The 26,738-nt window shown below is 35.2% G+C and overlaps 3 protein-coding genes across 3 annotated transcripts; all 3 read left to right on the forward strand.

The window, feature by feature from the left end:
- Positions 1–2,795: 2,795 nt before the first annotated feature.
- On the forward strand, positions 2,796–5,723 carry LOC18031426 (beta-amyrin 24-hydroxylase). Its single transcript, XM_006421433.2, has 2 exons — positions 2,796–3,728; positions 5,031–5,723. Exons 1-2 carry the CDS (start codon positions 2,796–2,798, stop codon positions 5,655–5,657), a joined length of 1,560 nt encoding a protein of 519 aa, XP_006421496.1. The 3' UTR covers positions 5,658–5,723.
- A 10,597-nt stretch (positions 5,724–16,320) lies between these two features.
- LOC18032513 (3,9-dihydroxypterocarpan 6A-monooxygenase) lies at positions 16,321–18,942 on the forward strand. The gene is made up of 2 exons (XM_024188047.1): positions 16,321–17,242; positions 18,283–18,942. The coding sequence occupies exons 1-2, from the start codon at positions 16,322–16,324 to the stop codon at positions 18,940–18,942; spliced, it is 1,581 nt and encodes a 526-aa protein (XP_024043815.1). The 5' UTR covers position 16,321.
- Positions 18,943–23,731: 4,789 nt separating this feature from the next.
- Positions 23,732–25,009, forward strand: LOC18031684 (putative F-box/LRR-repeat protein At4g13960). The gene has a single exon (XM_006421435.2). The coding sequence runs from the start codon at positions 23,732–23,734 to the stop codon at positions 25,007–25,009; it is 1,278 nt and encodes a 425-aa protein (XP_006421498.2).
- Positions 25,010–26,738: the final 1,729 nt, after the last annotated feature.

Consider the following 26,738-nt stretch of genomic DNA (forward strand, 5'->3'; position numbering starts at 1 on the left):
AATACTGAGAAAAGATTTTTTTTCTCTTTTCATTCCTTTGCTCAGTGCAGAATAACTTCCTAACAGTGATAAATACAATAATTTTTAAATCAAAATTTACATAAAGGCTAAAGCTTTCTATCATTACACTTTGATTAGCTCAAAATGAAGAAAATCAAAACCCACAGTTGTTGAAATCAACATGCACAAAAAAAAAATTCAAAATACAAAGAACCCATTTTCATGTTTAATTAAGCCAGGTTCAACAAAATCATCTACAGATTATCTCTTTCTCACTCCTGTTGCGGATGAAGTCATTCGCCGCTGGTACTCGCTTCATGGAAGACTTGGGCCACCATAAGAACTCATCTTGTTCGTAATTGAAGCTAAAATGTTTTTTAATCTTGAAAAGGTTTTGGGCAAATGCAGCTGCTTCTTCACAGCCTTAGGAAGATGAAAATGGCTGGGTGTTGCTTAGATGAAAGAGAAAGCTAAGTGCAAACTTTATTTTATGAAGATTTTTTTTACTTTTGTCCACTGGTCATTACACACCACTAGATAATAGAGTAAACCAAGTAAGATTTCGCAGACATCAAGAACTCAAAGCTTTAATTTTGAATTATTTTGAATTTTAAATAAGCTTTTACATATTTATCCTTTTATACTAACACCATACGTATTTTTATACTAACGGCAAGGGAGGTATGTGTAATTACATCAATACATTCTATTAAAGTGTTAATACTTCAAACCTCAGGGGAGGTCCCTAAAATTTACCCTATAATTTTTCACTTGTATAATGAAAAATTTATTATATTTTTAATAATTTTGTCAAAATTATTATTTAAAATTTATATTTACTACATATTATTAATTTTTATTTTATAGTCACAGCTTTTTTTCGACAACAGAAACTATAGCACCTCAATCCCAAACGCACCCTGATAGACCAACAGTAAATTAGTATAATATTATATGAACAATAGTTTTTTTTTAAAGAAAAACTACAATTAGAAAAATCTTAGCTAGCGATTAATCTTTATTAATTATAACTTATACAAATTCATATATTCCTCATAATAATAATTATTATTAACTGATTTCACTTTTTTGAAAAACACAATTCAATCTTTTCCTCATTTAAGTGAGCAAATTTCCAACCTCGTATCTCTTGTAGCACCCTTAATTACTTAATTTTCATTGTTTATTTCTTCTTTTTGATAAGCCTTCAAACATGAGTACAAATTTTATCATTGAATATTTTTTTCCCTTTTCCTTTTTTTTTTTTTTTTTAAATTATGGTTAATTAATGGTTATAAAAGAAAGCGTAACCCGAGGGATGTCAAAATTTCCTGTCTTGTGGGATTTAGGCTTATTTTTGTGTTTTTGAAAGCCAATCGGGTTAGGAACTTATAGTATCGATTTAAGCTTTCCACTTTTTTCAATTTATTTTTAATTTTTGATGTTGCATGGAGATGACAATCATGTCCCCTTCCCTTGCTAATGCCATCCCGTTGCAAAATTGGATCTTTTAAGTTTTAACAAACACCAGCACCCCAATCCACCCTTCCCCAACCCTTTTTAATTAAATTTTATTTCCTAAAATACCTCTAATTTAAGTTACAAATACAAACTATATATTAAAATTAACTATTTTCCTATAAAATTTCACACTAAAAAATATCCCTTTTCAGTTTTTTTTATTAAACATGTAAATCCCAAAATCTTAAATTATTTTCTTATTATAATTTCTATCTCCATAACTCTAAACTCTCACAATTTTTGTTAAAAAATACTTTTAGTTAAAAATTAAAAATATAAATATAAATTATGAAATAAGGTGGACGTAAAATATTTGCTAAAAGAAAAAATTATTTAAATGCTTACTTAAACTCCCAAACAAAATAAGAATCAATTAATTTGTCGAAAAGGGGATTTATGAGGAATTTTGAGGGGTGTCAAAAAAACCTACTCTTGTAAAATTTTCTGTGGACATATTTTTGTGACCCAAAGATTAATTGAGCTGGGATTAAATTATGGGAACTGATCTGATGTGCGACTACACCAGCATCAACCTTTCATTGAAGAGCCTGTGATGTAGGGTGTGCGATTGCACCAACTTTTTTATGTTCGTGAAAGCATTTTGGCTTAAAAATAATTAACCATCCCTGGCCCGTTGCTATAATAATAAGTTATTGTACACCGAGAAGCTACCTCACTGCTTATATATATTAGTTTTGCAACCAGTTAACCATGGTTAATTGATTCACAAGTTCAGGTAGTGACTTGATGAACAAACTATATTATTGACAGATCATTATTATTTTTTTCCGGTTGAAAGAAATGGTTTACTAATGAGCATAGTACTGAGTTCTAATTTAATAGCATTATGCACGTCATTACCTGCCTCGCATGCATATTTTTTATAAGCAATATTCACAACAGTCGTAGCAACTATAGCAAATGCTTAATAGTGGTACCATTGCACAAATGTCAGGATTCCTTTAGCGTAATTTTCTGGTTGCGTCATAATCCATTGAAAAATAAGTGGTCACATTCTCCTTTCAACTGATCATAAAAATATTCATCCACAAATAATATAAAATTGAATGAAAAAGAAACTAATGATTTTAAAGCACCCAAGAGTCCAAAATGTACACTCTCTAGATACAGTCATAATTTTATTTATTTATACATATATCACTATCGGTAAGTCAAGAACATTATCTCCTCTAATTATATGTGATAAGGGGTGCTCGTTAATTAACCATATAAACTCATTAATTCATTTTGAAGTCTCCTGCAAGAAACCAGCTATGGCCTCAAATCTTAACCTAATGTACGCCTATTGCTTCCCCTTCTTCATTTCGATAATCTCATTACTTATTGCACGATGGCTCATCAAAACATTCACAAAATCCTGTAACTTTCCGCCAAGCCCACCAGCTCTACCGATAATCGGTCACAGTTATCTACTAAGCTCTAAGTTACCAGAGTCCTTGCAAACCCTAGCTCGCCGCTATGGCCCTTTGATGCAAATACGTATAGGACCATCAACATATGTTGTTGTTTCAAACGCCACCATCGCTAAAGAGATCTTTACAACCCATGATCTTGACTTTGCCTCTAGGTACGAACCTTGTCCCTCTAAGTACAATATTTACGATGGTTCTGGTTTTGTGACGGGCCCTTATGGTGCGTACTGGCGATTCATGAAACATCTCTGCGTTACTAAACTTTTTGCTGGGCCCCATCAGATTGATCGGTTCAATAAAATCCGGGAGCAAGAAATTGAAAGACTCTTGAAATCATTGATCATGAAGAATTATTCTGAAGAAGGAGGGCCTCCTTGTAATTTGGGCACAGAGGTGACCAGCATGACCAACAATTTGATATTCAGAATGATTATGAACAAGAAGAGAATTTCGAAAAATGAAATTGAAAATGAAGCTAAAATGATGAGGAAGCTGGTTGTGGAGATGATGGGGCTTGCGGCCAAACTTGGTGTTAGTAAAGTGTTTAGCTTTCGGACAAAGATGGATCTTCATGGTCATGGGAAGAAGCTAAGAGAAGTATTTTGGCGTTATGACGAACTTTTGGAGAAGATAATGAGGAATTATGAGGACGACAATGGAATTAAAAATCAAGAAAATGATAATGGAGATTTGATGGGTATTTTGTTGGAGACATGTAGATACGAAAATTCTGAAGTGAAGTTAACAAGAAATCAGATAAAGTATTTTGTCTTAGTAAGTAATTAATTTCTTTTCATTTAATTATGATGTCTTGCATTTAACTAGCTGATATTAGTCCCGCACAACTAGTTTTGAGTAATAATATAACCACAAACTCTAGTACAAACTTATTTTGTACAAACTGACGTGACATGATAAAATTGGTTGAATTAAATATCTCTTAGCCCACATAATCTATTTTTATTATTTTGCATTTTCATTCAACCAATGAATTAATACCAAATCAATTTGTACAAGATAAGTTTGTGGTTGTATCATCACTCAATAGTTTTTAAGCACTTTTATTTAGCTGGACACTCTAAGCTGAATCGTGAAGATATAGAAACTAAAACATTAATTTAGGTTTGATCAACCATGTCTTTTAAATAATAATTGAAAAAAAAATACTAGCCCGATATAGCAAGTAATTCTCAGGGGCCCATAGTTAATTATCCAATTACTCTTTACATGTTCAAAAAATTACTTAAAATGTTTTTGTCGTTACTTCTTAGATCTAATTTTTTAGGGATATAATAGTATTTTTTATCTTGTATAACTTGAAAATTCAAAGACAGTTGATATGCCATATAAGGTTGGAAAATTAGAGGTTAGGGCGGGGCTTTTACAAGCCCAGGCCCTAGTCCGCTAGAGTAGAATTGCAAGGGTTGGGCCTGAGTCGGTCTTAAACTTTTACCTATTTTTTAATTTTTTTAAAGTTGTAATCTTGAAATGAGTTAATAATAATTAAGTTGTTATAATCAATAATAAATTAAAGAAACTAAATATTTTAAAATAAAATAATAAATAAAAACAAAGCAAATAAAATTTTAGAGATTTAATTTTTTTAGTATTGAATTCTCTAATTTAAACACTCTTTTAATTAATTGACACTTAAAAGAGAGTTTAATATTATAATTTTATGTTTTTTATTCATGATTGATATCTAAATTAAGGATTTAAGGTTTTATTTTTTTTATTTTTGATTATTTTTTAAATTTGAATTTATTATTATTTTTTAAAAATAGAGGATTTGAGCTTGCCTAGTTTTTTTTCCCTAAATAATTGTCCAAGTCCTGCGGAAATGAGCCGGGCCGACCTAGATTTGGACGGCCCCAGACTTTTTTTTGCCATACCTAATGCCATGGAAAAAAAAAAAGAGGATAATAACTTAAATTCTAGTAAAAATAGATATACAACGGCATATTTTAGGAAACTTTTAAAAAAGCATAACTAATTTGGTAATTAATTAGCTCAAACTTTGGACTAAGAAAGCCATTTACCATGAGTCTTAATTTCTTAAAGATTATGAATTCATAGGAACTATTTTTGGCGAGCGTTGATGGCATATCAGCATCCATACAATGGGCCATTGCCGAGCTCATGAAACGCCCCCAGATGTTCAAGAAGCTTAGAGATGAAATTGATTCAGTTGTGGAGTTGACAAGACTGGTCAACGAATCGGACGTTTCAGAACTCCCTTTCTTGCAAGCAGTTTTAAAGGAGACACTTAGATTGCACCCTCTAGGCTCCATCATTCACAGAGAATGCATCAGAGATTGCAAGATCAACGGTTTTGATGTAAAGGTGAAGACTAGAGCACTGATTAATGCATATGCAATCATGCGGGACCCAGATGCGTGGAATGATCCTGACGAGTTTCTACCAGAGAGATTCTTGAACAGTGATACTGGACATCATGATCAGATGGAAATGAAGGGTCAGGATTTCTGTTACATACCCTTCGGTGGTGGAAGTAGAGGATGTGTGGGCAGTACATATGCTAATCTAGTGATGCACACAACAATTGGAGCCTTGGTTCAGTGCTTTGATTGGAAAATCAACCGTGGGAAAGCGGTTGATGAAAATCTAGGGTCAGGATTTTCGGGAGAAATAGCCCTGCCTCTTGTTTGTCACCCTATCGCACGTTTTGATCCCTTTTCTTAAGAAGTGAACCTTCATATTTAGTTGTGGCATTTAAATTGATTTGTAAATTGTATTGAGTTTACTATCATGTAGTTATATAATTAATGATCTAATGATTAAAAATTTATACTAAAAATCATTTGTATATCTGACATACCTCTCTCTCAATTACTGGAAGGTAAATTAAGCATCCTCCTTGGTGTGTTCGTAATCTTTGGATTAATTGTCATAAGATAATAAATGGGATGAATTTTTGGTATACTCATGCTTTTCGGAAGTGTAACAATGCATGCAGCTGATGGTCTTGCGAATTGGTCTGTCTTGTGCATCTTTCTGTTGGTGCAAATAGTTTTCCGAATTATAGGCTTTGTTAGTCTTGATCTTTGTATGTTGTATTCTTGCTTTAGCTTATTTGTGCCTCTTGATTTTTTTATTTTTTTATTTATTTTTGCTTTTGCGTTTCCCTTGGGATAAGGCTGACATTGTACAAAATAAATTTGTTCACTCTTGACGTTGGCTTACCCTGACCTCTCTCAATTCAGAATGGCAAGTTTAGTTATCTGGCTAAACTTGCACGTTTAGCCAATTGCAAATACAATTCTAAATAATAAATGCATCTATTAAATTATGAAATAAAGGACGCTGAATTAAGAGCCACGTGTTGGAATTTTTACAATTCCCGTAAAGCAAATAAATCCTAATTTGAATAAATTTTAATCCTAGAATATTATATTTTTCACATCATCATAATTGAGAGAAAATATATATTGATCCATAATAATTTTTTTGATCAAATCTCACTATCAAGAATTAAAGATTAACAAAATTGATTTCTTTCTCTTGACCCCTTTAGAGTGCCTTACTTTTTGATTGAAAGAAAATTAACTTGATATTCTTTTTATATTGGGTGGAGAGAGGACTAATTTTAATAAAATCATAATTCACACTTTCCATCAAAGTGAACAGTTTGTTTTTCTCAATTGACCAATAGGATTTCAGCCCATAATTTATTTACTATTTAAATCCTAAATATTACTAATTTAATAATGTGGCACATGGGCTATTATAAAATATTCCAACATTCTCCCACTTGGCTCATGTGGCACATTCAAAATAATGGTTTAATAATAAACGTTATACGCATAATAAAAGCTAAATCCTTACTTGCATTGGTCAAACATAAAATTATCATTTAAACAAAAACTAATACGGATTATAGCGGTTCCACATCATTATTTTGACATAGTTCTTTTTATGTATCACAATATTAATTTTATACTTAACATGACTTGTGGGAAAAAAACAATGACGGTCCAACAATAATGTCTTAGTCAGAGACAAAACCTGTTAACAATCATATAATCATTCATTGTATATACCATTAAATAAAAAAATGATATAAAAGAATTAGAAACAATACTTAAATGAGCTCAGAGTATCAAATATATAAAGAGTATAAAAGTTTAAATATAATGTTAATAAAGACATCCAATAATACCCATCCTTTCAACATGTTTGCTGAAAACCTTTGGGTTTAATCCTTTAAGACAATCATAAAGTTGGTGCTAATGTGCTCGATTGACACTCTTCATTTATGAACTTCTTCTTTAATGGCAATGTATTTTAATTCCATATGTTTAGCACCCTTCGAATACCTGTCGTTTTTAGAGAAGAAGATTGTTGTGGCATTCTCGAATAGCTTTCACCTGAAATATCTGAAATTGTCTTCGGTGTCGGCCATTCTCGAATAGCTTTCACCTTTTCTTGATCGACTTTGATTTTGTCTGAACTCACAACAAAGCCCAAAAAATTAAGTTATCTTTCATAAAGCTACATTTTTTTAGATTGGCATACAACTTATTCTTTCGTAACACCTCAAATACTTTCCTCAAATGTTGAATATGATCTTCCTCGCTATGGCTGTAAATTAAGATGTCATTAAAATAAACAACAAATTTTCCAATGAAAGGTTGAAATACCTGATTCATTAACCTCATGAAAGTGCTTGGAGCATTCGATAGACCAAAGGGCATAACTAGCCACTCGTATAGACCTTCATGAGTTTTGAACGCTGTTTTCCACTCATCTCCAGGGCAAATCCGAATTTGATGGTACCCATTTTGCAGATCAATCTTAGAAAGTAATTTTCACCCTCCCAATCTATCAAGCATATCATCCAATCGAGGAATAGGAAATCGATATCGTACCGTAATCTTGTTGATTGCTCAACTATTTACACACATCCTCCAGCTTCCATCTTTCTTTGGGGTTAGGAGTGTGGGTACAGCTACAAGACTCATACTTTCTCGAACCAGGCCTTTCTTGAGAAGATCTTCAACTTCTTGATGCAGAATCTCATATTCTTTAGGGCTTATGTGGTAGTGTGATAAGTTTAGTAAACTTGCTCTAGGAATAAGATCAATGTAGTGATGGATATCTCTAAGTGGAGGTAATCCGATTAGTAATTCAGCGAGAACAACATCAGTGAATTCTGCCAATAAAGGTTGGATTGAGTTCAATACACTTTGTGAGATAAGAACATCTTTGAGCACCAAAAGAAGGTTGTTCCTGGTCTTTGAGCATGTTGGATTGTTAGACTGCTTCATTGGGGAAAGAATAAACTTCATGTTGTCTTTATAAAATGTATAAGTGTTATTTTTGCCATTATGCACTGTATTTAAATCAAATTGTCAAGGACGACCAAATAACATATGACAAGCATCCATATCAACAACATCACACATTACCTCGTCTTTATACTTACCAATAGAGAAAGGAATACAACACTGTTCGGTCACTTTTGTATCGCTGACATCTTTGATCCACCCAATGCGGTATGGAAATGAGTGTGGCTGAGTTGGTAATTGCAATTTATCTATCATGGTCTTGGATATTATGTCCTCACTGCTTACACTATCAATGATAAGATCACATACCTGTTGGATGACCGTGCACCGTGTCTTGAAGATGTTATGCCGTTGAATATTCTCATCCTTCTTCGGGGTATACATTAGTCGTCTTATTACTAATGATACTCCTTCATCTTCATAGATGAGCTCCTTCGATTCATCTTTTTTTTCATGCTCATCATCTTCTGGATACTCTTATTCTCCAATGTCATCATCATGTGTGGTCAAGTTGACTGGATTACTTTGTCGACACTGATTAGAGTAATGACCAGTCTGTCCACAACGGTAACATTTGTTTCCTCTTGGAACCGCATATGGATTGGTGGATCTAGATTTGTTCACTAGTTCATTTTGTAATCGTCCCACTGGTTGAGAGAAATTTGGCCTAGGTACTTCTTCACATGGTCTCGCTATTGTCTTTCCTTTATTCCAGTCAGGTTTTTGTGGTGGTGCAGAAGATTATGAAGAAACCTGAATATGAGTGCCTCTTTTGTTGAGTTATGCTTCAATCTTCAAGGCCAGTTGTATTGCACGAGATAGAGTGTGATGTGACTGCTTAAATACTTCATCTTGAATATTAGTGTGAAGTCTATCAATGAACCTCAAAATCTTTTGATTTTCAGTCTCACGAACATCCACGCGTACAGCAAGCTTGTGAAATTCTATAACATACTCATGTACTGTTCAGTTGGCTTGCTGACAATGTTGATACCGGTTGAAAAATGTCTGCTCATAATCTGGAGGAAGAAAATGCTCAATCATTAATTTTCTCATGCATTGCAAAGTTCGGACTTTGTGCTTTCCTTGTCGAATTCATGTTGTTTGTAATTGATCCCACCAAGCAAGTGCACCTCCTTTGAGTTGGTAGGCTACCAACTTGACTTTCATATGCTCCTCAGTCCCCCAATAGTCAAAAAACTTTTCAACTTCAGCTAGCCAATCAAGAAATTCTTCAATCATGAATAGGCCATCAAATTGTGGAATTTCAATTTTCATTCGGTAGTCAATTTGCCGAGACCCTTGGTTATTTTCTGGTGGCACCGGTCCTTCATCGTCTTCACTAGAATCTTCGTTGAAAAGTTGATTTTGATAAAGCCTAAAATTTATTCCGATAAAGCCTAAAATTTCCCTGAGGAATATTGTGCTGTCTTGGAATATTGTTTTCCGCTCCAATGTCAACTCGCCTTTGTTGTTGGAAATTGTTATTTTGCCCCCTAAGGAAGTGTTGAGTCAAATTTGTAAGCATGACTTCCAAATTCTGTAATCTTGTTTCAAGAGCAACCATTAATTCTCTGGTTACGAATGTACCCATAGCTGGGTTGGATTCCTCGTTTGACATTTTTTTCCTTTTTTTTCTTTTTTTTTTCTTAATTCACAATTCAAATAAGTAAACACATATAAATACAAAACTAAACTAACACAATTCTCATTTTTTTAAATTACAGAATAAACTAAAAAAAAACTCTCTTTTTAATTTTTTTTTCACTCCCCAATTGTTCCTCCTAAATTCTATCCCTTTTCTGAAAAAAAATTCTGAACTCTCTTATTTTTTTTTTAAACTCAAACTCGCACTTAAACTTTTTTTTTTCTTATCACACAATTTTTTTTTCACTCTTGTGTAACCTCTCTTCTCCACTCACACACACATCACTCTTACACTTTTATGATACGTGTGCTTTGTAAGACTTGGTCATCAGTTCAATAAACTAGTGGAGCTAGTCTTTAGCATTCTGGTTTGAGTTTTCTGTTGTAATACCAGGTGATCTGGTCTTGATTCTTTTTCTATTTTGTTGCATTATTTGTTTAGTTTCCAGCTGTAAGACTATTATAAATAGTCAGTTCTAAGTTGAATAAAGGGGGAATTACAGAAACATTTTTCCTTTCTTTTATCTCTCTGCTTTCTTTTTCTTCTTAACTCTTATTCTAAATTATACCATATCATTTTGGTATCAGAGCAGGTTTGTCAATGGACACTTGCAGTAAATCTAATGCCGAATTCCGCAATGATGTCAACGAAGCCTTAGCTCGACATGAATCCAATTTTGATCAGATCAATGATTCCTTGCATAAGGTGTTAACTGAGTTACAAGCTTTGCGAGTCTCTCGACCTCAACCAACCATCCAGCCTGAAATCAACCCTTTTTACCCTGGAGAAACCTCACATACCACAAACACTAACACACCCCACACACCAAATGACCAACATCACCACCTCAAACTTCACTTCCCACGATTTAACGGAGAAGACCCCAACGGTTGGATTTACAAGGCGGAACAATACTTTGAATTCAAAAACATTGCACCAGGCCTACAAGTTCAACTTGCCTCTTTCCATCTTGAAGGTATTGCCTTACAGTGGCATCGGCGGTTAACAAAATTTAAGGGACCATTATCTTGGCAAGAATTCATAAAAGCAATGCTTCAAAGGTTTGGCCCAACAGACTATGAAGATCCCTCTGAAGCTCTCACACGATTAAAACAGACCTCAACTTTGGAGGCTTACCAGGAGGCTTTCGAAAAATTATCCCACTGTATTGACGGATTACCTGAAAATTTTTTGGTGGGTTGTTGTATTGCAGGTCTCAAAGATGAAATTGGCTTGGATGTCAAGATCAAGCAGCCGCGAACGTTAACTGATGCTACTGGTGTTGCTCGGCTAGTTGAGGAATGAAATAACCTGCAAAAGAAAATGAGCACTTCCTTTCGTCCATCCGCAATTACAGGAGCACAAAGAATCATACCACACCATTCCAGTGGCGTATTAGGCCCCCCACCAACTTCCAAAGTAAACCAAAATGCCAGCAATTCAACGATTCCATTTTGACGCATCACAAATCAAGAGGCACGAGAACGACAGGCAAATGGACTTTGTTATTATTGTGACGAAAAATTCGTTCCCGGTCACCGCTGCCAAAGGCCGCAATTATTCATGTAGAGGATTCAAATCAAATAAACCTTGCTAAGGAACCTGCCGAACCTGAATCTGAGGACCATAAAGTTATGCCCGAAGTTTCTGCCTATGCCATTTCAGGATCCAGTCGTCCGTAAACATTCCGTAAGATAGGTAAACTGAAGAACAAACCGTAATGGTGCTCATAGATGGCGACAACACGCACAATTTCATTGATCAAGCTGTAAATATGGGCTACTTGTTCTTCAGAATAAAAGGTTCCAAGTGACGGTCGTCAACCAAGAACAAATCGAATGCAAAGGTCTGTGCCAAGCACTCACAATCTTCATTCAAGGTAAATCAATTACTGCTGATTTTTTTGTGTTTCCTGTGGCAGTCTGTCACTTGATTTTAGGCGTACAATGGTTAGAGACTATTAGACCAATAGAGATGGATTACAAGTAGTTGACGATGACCTACAAAGTTAGAGAAGAGACCTACACATTCCAAGGTCTTAAACACATCCCTTTAGCGGCCTTATTTGTTAAAGAATTCAACTTTATTCAAGGTAGTGGATTCCTATTCCAAATCTCTCTCTCTCTCCCAATAATTTCCAGCCGAATCTTTACCCAGGTGACATAATTTAGATTTTAACAGAATTCTCCAATGTTTTTAAGCCACCTACTAGCCTACCACCAAAGAGACCACATGATCACTACATCCCACTACAACCAAATACACACCCTGTCAACGTAAGACCCTACCGTTACCCTTATTACCAGAAAACACAAATAAAGAAGATTGTGAGAGAACTTTTGCAATCAGGGCTGGTAAGACCGAGTAAAAGCCCATTTTCATCACCAGTCCTCTTAGTAAAAAAAGCAGATGGTGATTGGCAATTCTGTGTGGATTACCGTGCATTGAACAACATCACGATCAAAGATAAATACATGATTCCTGTAATTGATGAACTTCTGGATGAGCTCCATGGAGCTAAATTCTTCTCAAAGTTAGATTTAAGAGCTGGGTATCACCAAATCCGAGTACACGATGTAGATATACCAAAAACAACCTTTAGAACACACGAAGGGCACTACGAATTTCTCGTAATGCCTTTTAGCTTGACCAACGCCCCATCCACCTTCCAATGCCTCATGAATGATCTTTTCCGCCCTTATATAAGGAAGTTTATCTTGGTCTTCTTTGATGACATTCTCGTGTACTCAAAGACATGGAATGATCACATTACACATCTCCGGATTGTCCTCTCTATTTTGCAAACTAACAAACTATTTGTTAAGGAAACAAAATGCAGGTTTGGTGTTTCTCAGGTGGATTATTTGGGTCACGTCATTTCAGAATAAGGAGTAGCAGTAAGTCCCTCCAAAATACAAGCTATTCTTGAATGGCCAACGCCAACCACTGTCAGAGAAGTACGAGGGTTCCTCGGCCTAGCAGGTTATTACCGAAAATTTATCCGCCACTTCGGATTTATAGCAACGCCTTTATATCAGTTGTTATCAAAGGAATGATTCAAGTGGAACGAGGCAGCCAAGTTAGCTTTTACCAAGCTAAAAGAAGCACTAAAGTCTCCACCAATCCTAGGCCTCAGATTTTTCTCAACAATTCGTAATCGAATGTGATGCTAGCGAGATTGGAATTAGAGTAGTACTCACTCAGAATAACCAGCCAGCCAATAGCATACTATAGTGAAGCTTTGAAGGGGAACAACATTATTACTATCTACCTATGAGAAAGAAATGTTGGCTGTTGTCAAATCAATTCGGAAATGGCGCCTATATCTCCTCGGGAGACCATTTACTGTCCGCACCGATAAAAAAAACCTCAAGTATTTACTTGAGCAGCGAATTACCACTCCTGCACAGGCTCGATGGCTTCCAAAGATCCTTGGTTATGACTACAAAATTAAGTATAAACGCGGACCTGAAAATCAAGCTGCTGACTCACTCTCTCGTGTTGTTGAATTTCAGTTCATGTCTATTTCGGGACCACATGCAAAAATTGCAAGGAAAGGTACAACATGACTCTTTTTATAAAAAATTGAGTCATTCCCATTCATCACAACAGTTGACACAACGAGATGGAGTATGGTTTAAAAGTGGCAGAATTTATTTGAATCCCACTTCTACTTTAATTGCACAAGTTATGGTTGATTGTCACTGATCTTCAGTTGGTGGGCATTTTGGGTTCCATAAGACACTATCTCGAATTAAACTCAGCTTTTAGTGGCCAAACTTGCGTAAAACCGTGAAGGAATTTAAACAGCATTGTACCATTTTCCAAAGGTACAAATCTGATTCTATGTGTCTTGCCGGTTTGCTCCAACCACTACCCATTCCTCTTCAGATATGGACTGAAGTATCAATGGATTTTATCGAGGGACTTCTGTCGTTAAATGGTTATACTGTCATCATGCTAATTGTTGATCGCTTATTCAAGTATGCTCATTTTGTGGCTCTCAAACATCCATACATGGCAGTCACGATTGCTAAAGCATTTGTAGCTAATGTGGTTCGCCTCCATGGCATTCCAACAACCATTGTAAGTGATCGGGATAAAGTATTTGTAAGTTCATTTTGGCAAGCATTATTTCAATTACAAGGAATTAAATTTAGTATGAGTTCTAGTTACCATCCTCAGACAGACGGCCAAATTGAGGTAGTGAACCGTACTTTAGAGCAATACTTGCGATGTTTTGCTGGAGATCAGCCACGAAAATGGGTTGAATGGATTCCCTGGGCTGAATTCAGCTATAATACGTCCATCCATTCCGCCACCAAAATGACCCCATTTGAAGCTGTCTATGGTATTCCTCCATCTCACTTGTTTACTTATGTTCCTGGCACTTCCCGTGTCCAAGCAGTGCATGAGTACTTTCGGGATCGCGACATAATTTTACGAGAGCTCCGCCACAACCTCTCTTTGGCAAGACAACGAATGCAAAGCCAGGCAGATTTAAAATGACAAGAGGTATCCTTTGAGGTTGGTGATTATGTGTATCTCAAGCTCCAACCATATCGACAGACGTCAGTGGCCTTTCGTGCTTTTATGAAGCTTGCTCCTCGATTTTTTGGGCCATATCAGATTATTGGGAAGGTAGGGACAATAGCATATCGGTTGGCTCTACCCCCAAGTTCACAAATTCATAACGTGTTTCATGTTAGCATGCTTCGGAAGCATTTGTGACCTATTCACACCTCGGCTTCAAATCAACTTCCTCCTGTATCATACGACTCTATTATTCTTCCTCAGCTTGAAGCAATACTTGACCGCCAAGTCATTCAAAAGGGCAAGTATCGGTCAAACTCTGAAATTTTGGTTAAATAGAGGGGAGCTCCCAACGAGGACGCAACCTGGGAGAATGAGTGGCGTTTTACCAAGTCTTACCTAGATTTTATCCTTGCGGACAAGGATCCTTTAAGGGGGGAGGAATGATACGTGTGCCTTGTAAGACTTGGTCATCAGTTCTGTTAATAAACTAGTGGAGCTAGTCTTTAGCATTATGTTTTGAGTTTTCTGTTATAATACCAGGTGATCTGGTCTTGATTCTTTTCCTATTTTGTAGTTTGTGATGGATGGAAATGGAAGATATGATTAGCAGGAAAGCTCCGCCTGATATAGAGGAAGTCTCTAATACCAATTGACGCAGCAGTTTGCTAGATTTCATTTCAACTTGTGCTCTCACAGAGAGAAGAGGATATTATAAATTTATAACGACAATTTGTATTGAAGAATATTTAAATTTAATTGAAGATTGATTGATTTTTACAATGGATTTAGCACATGTTTATAGTACTCATACTAAGCTCCACCTACTATATTCCATTCAATAAAACACACAAACTGTAATCCACTAATAAAACACACCTACTGTATTCCATTATTTGGTCCCTCATGTTTTATGCTGCATCACAAATTAAAAAGAAAAAAATGAAGGAGCAGGGGGATTTATTAATGTTTGAAGTAATTACAAATATAAAAGGGGTTATATGAACACAAATTGATCATTGACACGTGCTGCCTGTGTGATCATTTCATTGCACATGCTAGTGCCAAATAATGAGCTGGGAGATGAAGGAAGAAATGATCTTCACGAAGATGACTTGTCTGTTAAACCCTTTACGGTTTCCTTCTTTTGGGCAAACCATTGGTCAATCAAACACATGATCGATCGTGTAATTGCAAGTACAAGTGTGAAAGAGACAAGATTTGACAAAGAAAACTGCTACACTATTCTAAAGGAGTCATTGGTGAACGGGTTTTGCCATTTAGGACATCCCGAGACATTCAACGCACTAATGACGCCAAACTCAAATGGTAGACATAATTGATTTATAATCTTTTATACTAAGAACCCAAAAAGAAACATTTGTTATGGTATAAATTAACAAATTAGTACACCAACTAGCTAGAGTTTAGCCGCAACTACAGGTCCAATGAAACTATCGGACCAATTGTCATTGTTTCCTTCGAACACTGTCCTAGGTTTACCCGCAACTCAAGGTCTTAAATATTGAGTAACTCAGAAACATTGTAATTCGTTAATCAAAATTTATTCAAAACGATCGGCCATATAATTTCCGTAGACTCCATCTAGGGAGTCTGGTAAGTCACATTTTTAATTTGCATTTCAACTTTGTTCGTATGATCTACTTAAATTTTATATTTTTGAATATATTCTTCTCAATTAATTAAATACCGTAACTACAAACACATTATATATATATATATCAATTAGATCAATAAAGTATCCTATCTCTTGTTATGTATGCAAGTATTTTTTGAAAATCACACTGTATATCTCAATTAGAAGTTTCTACACTATACCTATATCTTTCCTCTTCAGCCACATCATTGACGTCGCTATGGCCTGGAATTTTAATCCTATCATTTCAAATAGCATCCCCATTTTCATTTCGATAATTTCACTAGTTGTTGTGTGTTGGCTTATCAAAACATTCACAAAATCTCGATCTATAGATCTGTTACCACCAAGCCCACCAGCTCTACCAATTGTTGGTCACCTTTATCTACTAAGCTACAAATTACCTGAGTCCTTGCAAACCCTAGCTCACCGCTATGGCCCTCTCATGCGCATCCGCATTGGTGCATCAACATTCTTTGTCGTCTCAAATGCTACCATTGCCAAAGAAATATTTAAAACACATGACATTAATTTTTCCTCTAGGTATGAATCTGGGCCTAGTGCATACAACATTTACAGAGGCACAGGTTTTATCACTGGCCCTTACGGTGCGTACTATCGATTTATGAGAAAGCTATGTGCTACAGAACTTTTTGCAGGGCCCCAAATGGATCGGTACAACAAGTTAAGAGAGCAAGAAATTGAAAGACTGTTGAAATCTCTAATGAAGAGTTCTAGAGAAGGGAAGCCTTGTGATTTGGGTTTAGAGTTAGCGGCAATGGCAAATAATTTAACATTTAGAATGATTATGAATAGGAGGTTTTGTGAAAACAATGGTAGTGAAGCTAAGAGGATGAGGGATTCGATTGTGGAGATCATGGAGCTAGCGACCAAGTTCGGTATTAATGAATTGTTTGGGTTTCTGAACAAGATTGATTTGTTTGGAAACGGGAAGAATCTTAAAGATGCAATGTGGCGGTATGATGAACTTATAGAGGAGATCATGAAGGGTTATGAAGAAAATGAAATGAATGATCGAGAAAATGAAGATAAAGATATGATGGATATTTTGTTGGAGACTTATCGTGATCCAGATGATGAAGTGAAGTTAACAAGAAACCAGATCAAGCATTTCTTATTGGTGAGTTCTTAATTTATTTAATTTTTATTTTCGATATCGATAATGATTATTTTTAAAAATTAATCTTCGGAAATACATACAGTGAGTTGAGTAGTCCTTGAAAAGTATTTATTACCAATTAGGCTTTACGAGCTTCATAACTACATGGCCTATAAATGATATTTATATATTTATTTTTTCAATATTGATGAACGAAAAGATTTTGCATATGTTAACCTTTAGTGGGAACCATGATTTTGGTTAGAAGTGGTTATAATGGATAAATTATAAGCTTAACTAGGCCATGACATAATATTTGTAAAATTGAAAAGGCCAGTGATGGAGTCATAATGGAGAAATCTTAAACTTTTGTAGGTTATAACAAAAAAACAGAAATTAAGGGGTTGAATGTAAAATTATCGTGGTCATGGTAAAATTTCAATTCAAACCTTCATTTTACGTTTTTCTGAATTGTTTTCAGCCTGGGTTGCTAGGTCCTTGAGGCTTGTACCTAGTTCCGCTCTTGTAAATCTCTTTTTGTGGGAGGAGTATGATTCCGGCAAGATTTAGCTTATCCTTAAGTAAAATTTATTTTTTAGTTAAAAAAAATATTTTTATAAAGTATATACAAGTTTGTGATTCCTGAGTATTAACATACAATTTAAAAGTAATTAAATTTTAGTCATTTATATACTATAATTAATACACACATGGACAAGAAAGTATTTTCTAGTGCTAATTTACCACCATTCATATATACCAAATGAATTTACGATGGTTTTGAACGTAATAATTAATGTATATATAACATAATTTTATTCTCACGTGATGGTATAAGCATCATTCATGATAAAAGATAGTTAAAAACTCATAAAACTCAAATCAAGATAGATAGTAATTTGGTATGTATTTCCTAGGATAGAACAATATGTTTTTACTTGTATTTGTTGTGCCATTACTAGTTGATAACTTAATTACGTGTTCATGGTAAGTTAAATTTAGCCCAAGTAAACAAGCAGTTACTAATAAATTTCTAATAATTTCCTTCAATTACATGATAGGAATTATTTATGGCGAGTGTTGATAGTACATCAGCTGCTGTACAATGGGCCATAGCAGAGCTTATTAACCGTCCTGATGTATTCAAAAAGCTTAGAGATGAAATCAAGTCAATTGTTGGGTCAAGCAGGCTAGTCAAAGAATCAGACGTCCCAAAACTCCCTTACTTACAAGCAGTCGTCAAAGAATCCCTAAGACTACATCCTCCAGGCCCCATCATACACAGACAATGCACCAATGATTGCAAGATCAACGGCTATGATATCACAGCCAAGACTAAAACCCTAATAAATATACATGCCATCATGCGGGATCCAGAAATATGGAAAGAACCGAACGAATTTATACCAGAAAGGTTTGTGGTCAACTTTAGTCAGATGAATGATCGAGATGATCAGATGGAAATGAGGGGTCAGGATTTTAGTTACATTCCGTTTGGTGGAGGAAGGAGGGGATGTTCAGGTGTTTCGCTTGCGTATGCGGTGATGCATGCCACGATTGGGGCCTTTGTGCAATGCTTTGATTGGAAAGTCAAAGGTGGAGAAAAAGTTGATATAAGTGTAGGGCTGGGATTTGCAGGAGCTATGGCAGTTCCTCTTATTTGTTACCCCATCACGCGTTTTGATCCCTTTTTGGCTTACTTGCCGGATCAAGCTTTTTGATGTGGCGTTGTGCTTTTTTCGTTTGCTTTGTTTTGTTTTGTGGTTTTTTTTCCCCTTAATGGCGACACCAATGTAATAACACAGCTGCAAAAATACACTTATGAAATAATCTTCCAAGCAGCAGCACATAGTCATTCATAAATTGTAAACTTGAAACTTATAATGAAAATTAAAAAAATGAAAAGAAAAGAATGAATCACTTGAGTGTTACTATTATTATTTTTCTGTCCAGTTTTATTGTTTTTTCCAATTAGAATTTGAGCATGATACCCTAATTTAAATTAACTTTATATATTTTGATTGTTTGATATCACAAAACCATATGTATAGGTGAGTCTATTGTGCACTCTAAAATCCACTTCAAGCATTCATGTTTTATAAATTTTTTATTACAAAAAAAAACTAATAACTCAATTTACTAATAAGAACAATTTAATATAAATAAATAGAACGATAATACTTTTGACACACATCTAGTGCTCACACACCGATCTATTGTAAAATTATTAACCTGAAACCCTAAAATGTTCTTCCTCAACATCAAAACTGATAGGCCAAGGTGATCTCAGCGTGTTCCTGTCAGAAATCCAAGGTACATGTAAGAGGGATGTGCTGTTGCGGTGCTGAGGACTGTTGTTGAAGAATGAGTCCACATTGTTGGCCAATTTTCACATGTTTAAATAAGAATAGGTCATGCAATTTAGTTGTTTATTTGTGAGATGTTTTTCCCTTATTTGTAGCAATCGCGATCTAGAGTTTACAAGATGTGGTTCAACTTTACGTATATATATTCCATCAAAATTCAATGAAGGCAACAAGTAATTTCATCCAATTTAGTGGGTTAATTCTTGCCATAAGAGAATCATTTCTTTTTTTTAGCAACTATAATCAAGCTTTGAGTGGGACCTATCATTAGTATCAGAGCCGTGACTACAATGGCAAACAATAAAGAACGAATTAAACAATTAGAGAGTGTGCAGACTTCAATATGGAATAAGTAGTGTAGTTGATAAATTGCGCCATATGGAAGAGTCCATTAATAAGCTATCTGAAGTGTTACTTACCACTGAAGTAGGATCCAACAGTAAGGGTGACCATAATGGCCAATTCAGTAGCAACAAGGAAGACATCGAGAAGGTACGAAAGGAAGTCGATAGATGTTCTCATCCAAGATAGCCAAACTTCAGTTGAGTTCCTATGATATTCGGTTGATGACCCAATAGCCTAGTTCAACCGAGTTAATCAATTCTTTGAATATCAAGGTATCACAGAGACATAAAAAGTTTTATTGACTTCATTTCACCTAAAAGGAGAGGCTAATCAATGGTGACAATGGTTACAGAGATTACAAAAAAAAAAAAAAAGGAAAGTGGTGACATGGGTTAATTTTGAGGAAGTATTATGCACGATTTAGACCTTTCGAGTGTGAGGGTAAAACAAGATGGTTCACTATGGGATTATCAAAAGGAGTTTGAAAAACTAGGTAATCGTGTTCAAGGGTGGATACAAAAGGAATTGATGGGGACTTTCATGCGAGGGCTCAAACCAGAAATTGCTGAGAATATACGGATGTTCAATCCAAATTCTCTAAAGATGGTTCACTGTGGGATTATCAAAAGGAGTTTGAAAAACTAGGTAATCGTGTTCAAGGGTGGATACAAAAGGAATTGATGGGGACTTTCATGCGAGGGCTCAAACCAGAAATTGCTGAGAATATACGGATGTTCAATCCAAATTCTCTAAAGAAGGCAATCAACATTGCTCGCATATGGGATGAGCAAATAATTCACCAATAAAAAATCACTTGGCCACTATCATCCAACTGATCACCACTGGAGCTACCAGCCCTAACAAAAACGAAACTAGCAACTCCATTGAAACGTATATCTTGGGACGAAATGCAAAGAAGGCATGCTTAAGGTCTTTGTCTTAAGGTCTTTGTTTTAACTATGACAAAATGTTTATTATAGGACATAAGTGTTAAAGACCACAACTCTATTGCCAGAAGAAAACTCTTTGGATGACGGGAAAGATGGGGATATAATTGATGCAGCACCAACTAGGTTTCCGCCTAAACCTAAAATTTCTTTACTTGCCTTAATAGGATGGACCACCTCTAAAACCATGCGATTTTCAGCTAGAATTAGGCAATATAAAGTCGTGGTATTAATTGATAGTGGCTCTACACATAACTTTATCAGTGAGAAAATAGCCAACTTGTTACAACTGCCAGTCATACCTACTGAGCCTTTCAATGTAAGAGTAGCTAACGGTAGCCCATTAAAATGTTAAAGGAGATTTGAGCATGTGCAAATCTTACTTCAAAGCATTTTATTTTCTCTTACACTATACTCTCTACTATTAACCGGGTTGGACTTGGTGCTAGGCGTGCAATGGTTAGAAAAATTGGGAACTATAGTGTGCAACTGGAAACAAATGGCTATGGAGTTCCAATGACAGAATCAATTTCAAAGGTTACAAAGGGTCAATGAACAACCCATTCAAGCTACATCCTTGAAAGCAATTTCGAAGGAACTTCGGCAAGAAAGTTCTATCTTCACCATTTGTGTACAGCCATCTAAAGAGATAATACAACAAGATGCCCATCCAAATATGCAGTGCCTGTTAGAATCCTTTGTTGATATTTTTGCCGAACCTAAACAATTACCTTTACCAAGAGAAATAGATCACCACATTTTGCTCAAAGAAGGATTAGAGCTCATGAATGTGTCACCTTACAAGTATGCCTATTTTCAAAAAGCCGAAATTGAAAAACTAGTTCATGACTTGTTAAAATTGGGGCTTATAAGATCAAGGACTAGTCCCTTTTCATCTCTTGTTTTATTGGTTAAAAACAAGATGGCACATGGTGTTTTTATGTTGACTATAGAGCCTTTAATGCCATAACCAGGAAGGATGGATTTCCCATACCTACAGTTGATGATACATTAGATAACTTTATGGAGGAACCTATTTTACAAAGCTTGGCCTCAGAGTCAGATACCATCAGGTACATGTATATCCTAAAGATGTTCCTAAAATAGCATTTCTTACTCACAATGGTCATTATAAATATTTAGTCATGCCTTTTGGTTTTTACAATGCCCCACTTACATTTTAAGTAATTATAAACGTCATTTTTCACCTATACCTTCACAAATTTGTATTAATTTTCTTTTTTATTACATATTGATTTATAGCCCTAATTGGACCATGCATCTGGAACATGTTAAACAAGCTTTTGAAATATTGAGGCATCATTAGTTTTTTATTAAAGTCGGTAAATGTCCATTTGGGCAATAGGAGTTAGAGTACCTGGGTAATATTGTTACTTCCGAGGGAGTAAAAGTGGATCAAGGAAAAATCAAGGCCATGCTCAATTGGCCTAGACTTACTAACGTTTTAGAACTACGTGGATTTTTAGGTCTCACGAGTTACTACAGGAACTTTGTTCGCAATTATGGCATCTTGGCCTGTCCATTCACCAACTTGTTAAAGAAAGACCAATTTGGATAGCCTGAGGAAGCTGAAAGTACCTTTAATGCTCTTAAGTAGGGCATGACTTCAACTCCAACTTTAGGTATGCCAAACTTCTATAAACCCTTGGTGATTGAACCATATACTTTAGGTGAAGGGATAGGTGCGGTCCTCACTCAATAAGGCAAACCAATTGTATTCATGAGACGAGCTTTGGGAGTGTTTAAACGATCATGCTCCATATATGCCAAAGAAATGCTTGCTATTGTCCAAGCTATACAAACTTAGCGTCCTTACTTATTGGGACATAAATTCTTTATTCAAACAGACCAATGAAGCATCAAGTTTTTATTGGAGCAGCCCATCACAACACCAAAACAACAAAAGTAGGTGGCTAAACTACTTGGTTATAACTATGAAATTCATTACAAACTAGGCTGAGAAAACTCAGCAATAGATGCACCATCGAAAGTGAGAGGCAGTCCAAGTCTTGATGCTTTGTTTGCTCCACAGATTGAATAATGGGAAGATATCAGAATAGCATCAGTTGAGAATTCTTTTATGGAAAAATTCTTATAAGGTTTTTAAATTATTAAAAAATTTCTAAGAGTTTGAAATAATAACTTGAAATGATATCAAAACTATAAAAATATTTTGATAAACAATAATTATATTATAGGATTTTCTTTTAGTTATATCCTATTTATATTAGGTAAAATAAACATAAAATCTATTAATTAACATTGTAATTGGAAAAAAAATATTTACATATAATGAGGAATGTGTTGGGGAGTACAAAACCAAACCCCATCCTATTAGAATTTGAGGATTGTTATTTCTCATTCTTAAAAATTATTTAAAATTCATCCTATTTAAGGTGGGATCCCATTGAGCCTAAACCGTTGAGGATTTTGCCATCCCTATTTTAAGGTAGTGTTGTGTGTTTTTTTTTTTCAAGCATGGTTACAGTTATGTAATAATATAAAAAAATTGAAAAGAAAATAAAAGAATGAATCATTCAAGTTTTTTTTTTGGTTATATATATATATATAGAGAGAGAAAAATTAAAGATAGGTTTGAGTGATAGGGTGTATTATATGGAATTTATTTTTGGGGCTTATTTGTGTATTCTATGGGCTTATGTAAATCGAATTATAATATTAAAATGTTTATTATAAAAAAAACTATAATTTAAAAAAAATAGAAAAATAAAACAACTGTATATAATAATAATAAAACCCTAAAAAAGTAAAAATTGGTACTCCAAATGCAAAGATCAGAAGAAGAACAACATACTTCCAAAGGAATAACAATGGCAGCAGTGGAAAGAGATTTACAGAGAAAAAAAGAAAAGATGGCACCAGAAGATGGTATCAGTAAATTACCGGACGATATTCTGATATGTATTTTGTCTCGCTTAACAATTAAAGAGGCTGCGAAAACAAGCATCTTAGCAAGTAGATGGAGGTATTTGTGGACATTTTTTTCTGGTTGTTTAGACTTCAATGATTTGGTCTACATGAAGAGCTTCGGTCCGCTGGGGGATGGAAGAGACCCAAGGTCGTTGCGTTGTATTGATCAAGTTTTGGGGTCACTCAAGGTTAAGGATCAATCTCTAGAGGAGTTGAGGATTTGTCTCGATATAGACCCGAATTGTGATGTTGATAGTTGGCTCAAATTTGCTATTCAAAAGAGAGTTCAAAGGCTTGACTTACAATTGCGGCTATGTAAGAGTGCGTGGTACAATTTTCCATCACATTTTGTATCTCGTTCCCTCACATCCCTACGTTTAGCATCGGTTTATCTAAATAAAGAGGGTTTGGAAAATTTGTTATGTCACTGTCCCTTTCTCGAGGTGTTAACTCTTGAGAAGATAAGAATTTTGACCAGTATCCGAGTTTCTGGTCTATCACTCAAACTGAACTACTTACAGTTGGATTCTTTGGTCAAGTTAAAGGATCATCTTGAAGTTGATGTATCAAATCTCATATCATTTGAAGAGACCAGATTTGGTTTAAGTACTACCTGCTTTGAACCAGTTCCAATTCTTGCTGATGAGATGCTTCGAGAGGGCTGTTTTAGTCTATCATTTGTGCCTGACGATGTTTTTGGGCGACTAAGGACACTTAAATTAGAGATTCGCAATATGCCTGAGGCTGTGTTCTACAGTATTCCTGAATTACCAAATCTCAAGCATTTGGATATCTCATTTCATATATATACATATGGCTTTTTTCCTTGTGTTGCTTTCTTGAAAGCATGTCCTTCGTTATATAAACTCACAGTGCAGTCAACACGTTCTATATCTCCGTATGAACGGAAGGTCAAGAAGCATAGTCCACATCTGAGCCTTAGGGTTGCTGAATTGGTTGGGTTCTTGTGGCTTAGAGATGATGTTAAATTTCTGTTGGACTTGCTTGAGAGTGCTACACTATTGGAGAAGATAATTATTGATCCCGGTAGAGCTTATCTTCTGGGAAAACCTGGGGAGAAGTTTTACAGGAAAAACTCATGGGAGTATAAATCTGCCAGGACGCTTGCTATTGAGTTGGCAGCAAAATTCCCTCATTTAGAATTTGTGATCCCATAATTTTCTTCAACTATTTTGGCTGTTTGACCATGAAAAACCATATGTTCTTGCATTAGCTAACAAATATATGCACTAGTCATAACTGTTGCTTATGAAATTTTTATCAGAAGCTATATATTTTGAGCAGTTCTATGAAAGTTTAATCTTACTAACCGTGTCATTACATCTGATATTTGAACATTTTCTTTCTACTCAACATACAAAGTACTAGGGTTCTTAAAAAAAAAAAAATACAAAGTACACTACATGCAACTTTTTCGTATTAATCTTATATATGGCTGCAATTTGATCCAATGGCTGTTCTCTGATCCATCTGTCCTCTTGCATCGAGCTTGTTTTTAGTCTTAATGGTGACAGAGTAACCTAATGTTTGGGTGCTTGGTGGTTTGTGTATTTTGCTTGGTCTTTGGAAGGCTCGTAAAGATGTGATCTATGGAAACTTTTTAACTTGGATGCCAAATATTATTTCTAATTGTCGTGGTCGTCTTCAGCTTCCCGGCCTTCTTGTCCAGGCTTCGTTTTTTCGCTATCTAATATGGACAATTTTAAACCTATTGGCGTCCAGGTTATCTTTTGAAGGGCGCCTTAGGGTCACTCCTGTGTTGGGGCTCCCCACTTTGTCTTGCTGGATTAAAGCCAATACTGCGGGTGTGTTATTGTGACAGCCTCACAGAAGGGCAGCTTTCATGGCAGCTTTAAAGAGGCGGTAAAAACTAGCTTCTTATCAAGTAGATGAAGATTTTTGTGGACATATTTTACCGGTGCTTTAGACTTTGACGATTTGGCTGACATGAGGTGCTTCGATTTGCCATGGTATGTAAGAAGAGAAAGGTTGCTGGGTTCTATAGATAAAGTTCTGGGATCAATAAAGGTTAAGGATCAATCTCTAAAGGAGTTAAGGATTTCTCTCGATTTTAAGTTAAAATTTTCTCTCGAAACTAGGCATTTGTCGCAAAAAGTCCTTTAGAAATTTTGCTTGGTCTTTGGAATTAAATAAGCACTTATACCTCTTAAATAAGCCATACCAAACAGGCTCCGTTTGGTACAGCTTATTAAATAGAGCTTATAACATTAGAGCTTATAGCAGTAGAACTTATACCAATAGAGCTTTTGAACAAAAAGTCATTGGGTGTTTGGTTGTCAATAAAAAAAGTACTTTTGAACCATTAAATTGTGTGATATTTTTTTATTATATATTTTTAGAAAAGCCCTCTAACCTCTACTCCCAAAAGCTCAAATTTTGGGCTTTTGCTAGTAGAGGTAAATTAGCTTATTTAAGCTAAAAAAAACTCTACTAAAAAAATAACCAAACACCATAAAAATTTTTAAAAAGTGCTTATACGATTAAATAAGCACTTATGGCTCTTAAATAAGCCATACCAAACAGGCACTTAGACTCGAGCTGTGATGTTTGATATTTGGATGAAATTTACCATTCAAAAGAGAGTTCAAAGGCTTGAATTGGACTTTCATATAAATAGGTTTAATCGGTACAATTTTCCATCACATTTTGAATCTGGTTACCTTACATCTCTGCATTTTGCTGGGGTTAAACTAAGAACAGAGGCTCTGGAAAATTTGTTATGTTACTGTCCCGTTCTTAAGGAGTTAAGTCTTGAGTGGATAAAGAGTCTACTTAGTATCCGAATTTTTGGGCCTTCACTCAAATTGATTTACTTAGAGTTGAATTCTTTGCTCAACTTGGAGGAACTTGAAATTGATGCACCGA

The sequence above is a fragment of the Citrus clementina genome, unplaced genomic scaffold (genome assembly GCF_000493195.1).
Source record: "Citrus clementina cultivar Clemenules unplaced genomic scaffold, Citrus_clementina_v1.0 scaffold_9, whole genome shotgun sequence".
Taxonomy (NCBI): domain Eukaryota; kingdom Viridiplantae; phylum Streptophyta; class Magnoliopsida; order Sapindales; family Rutaceae; genus Citrus; species Citrus x clementina.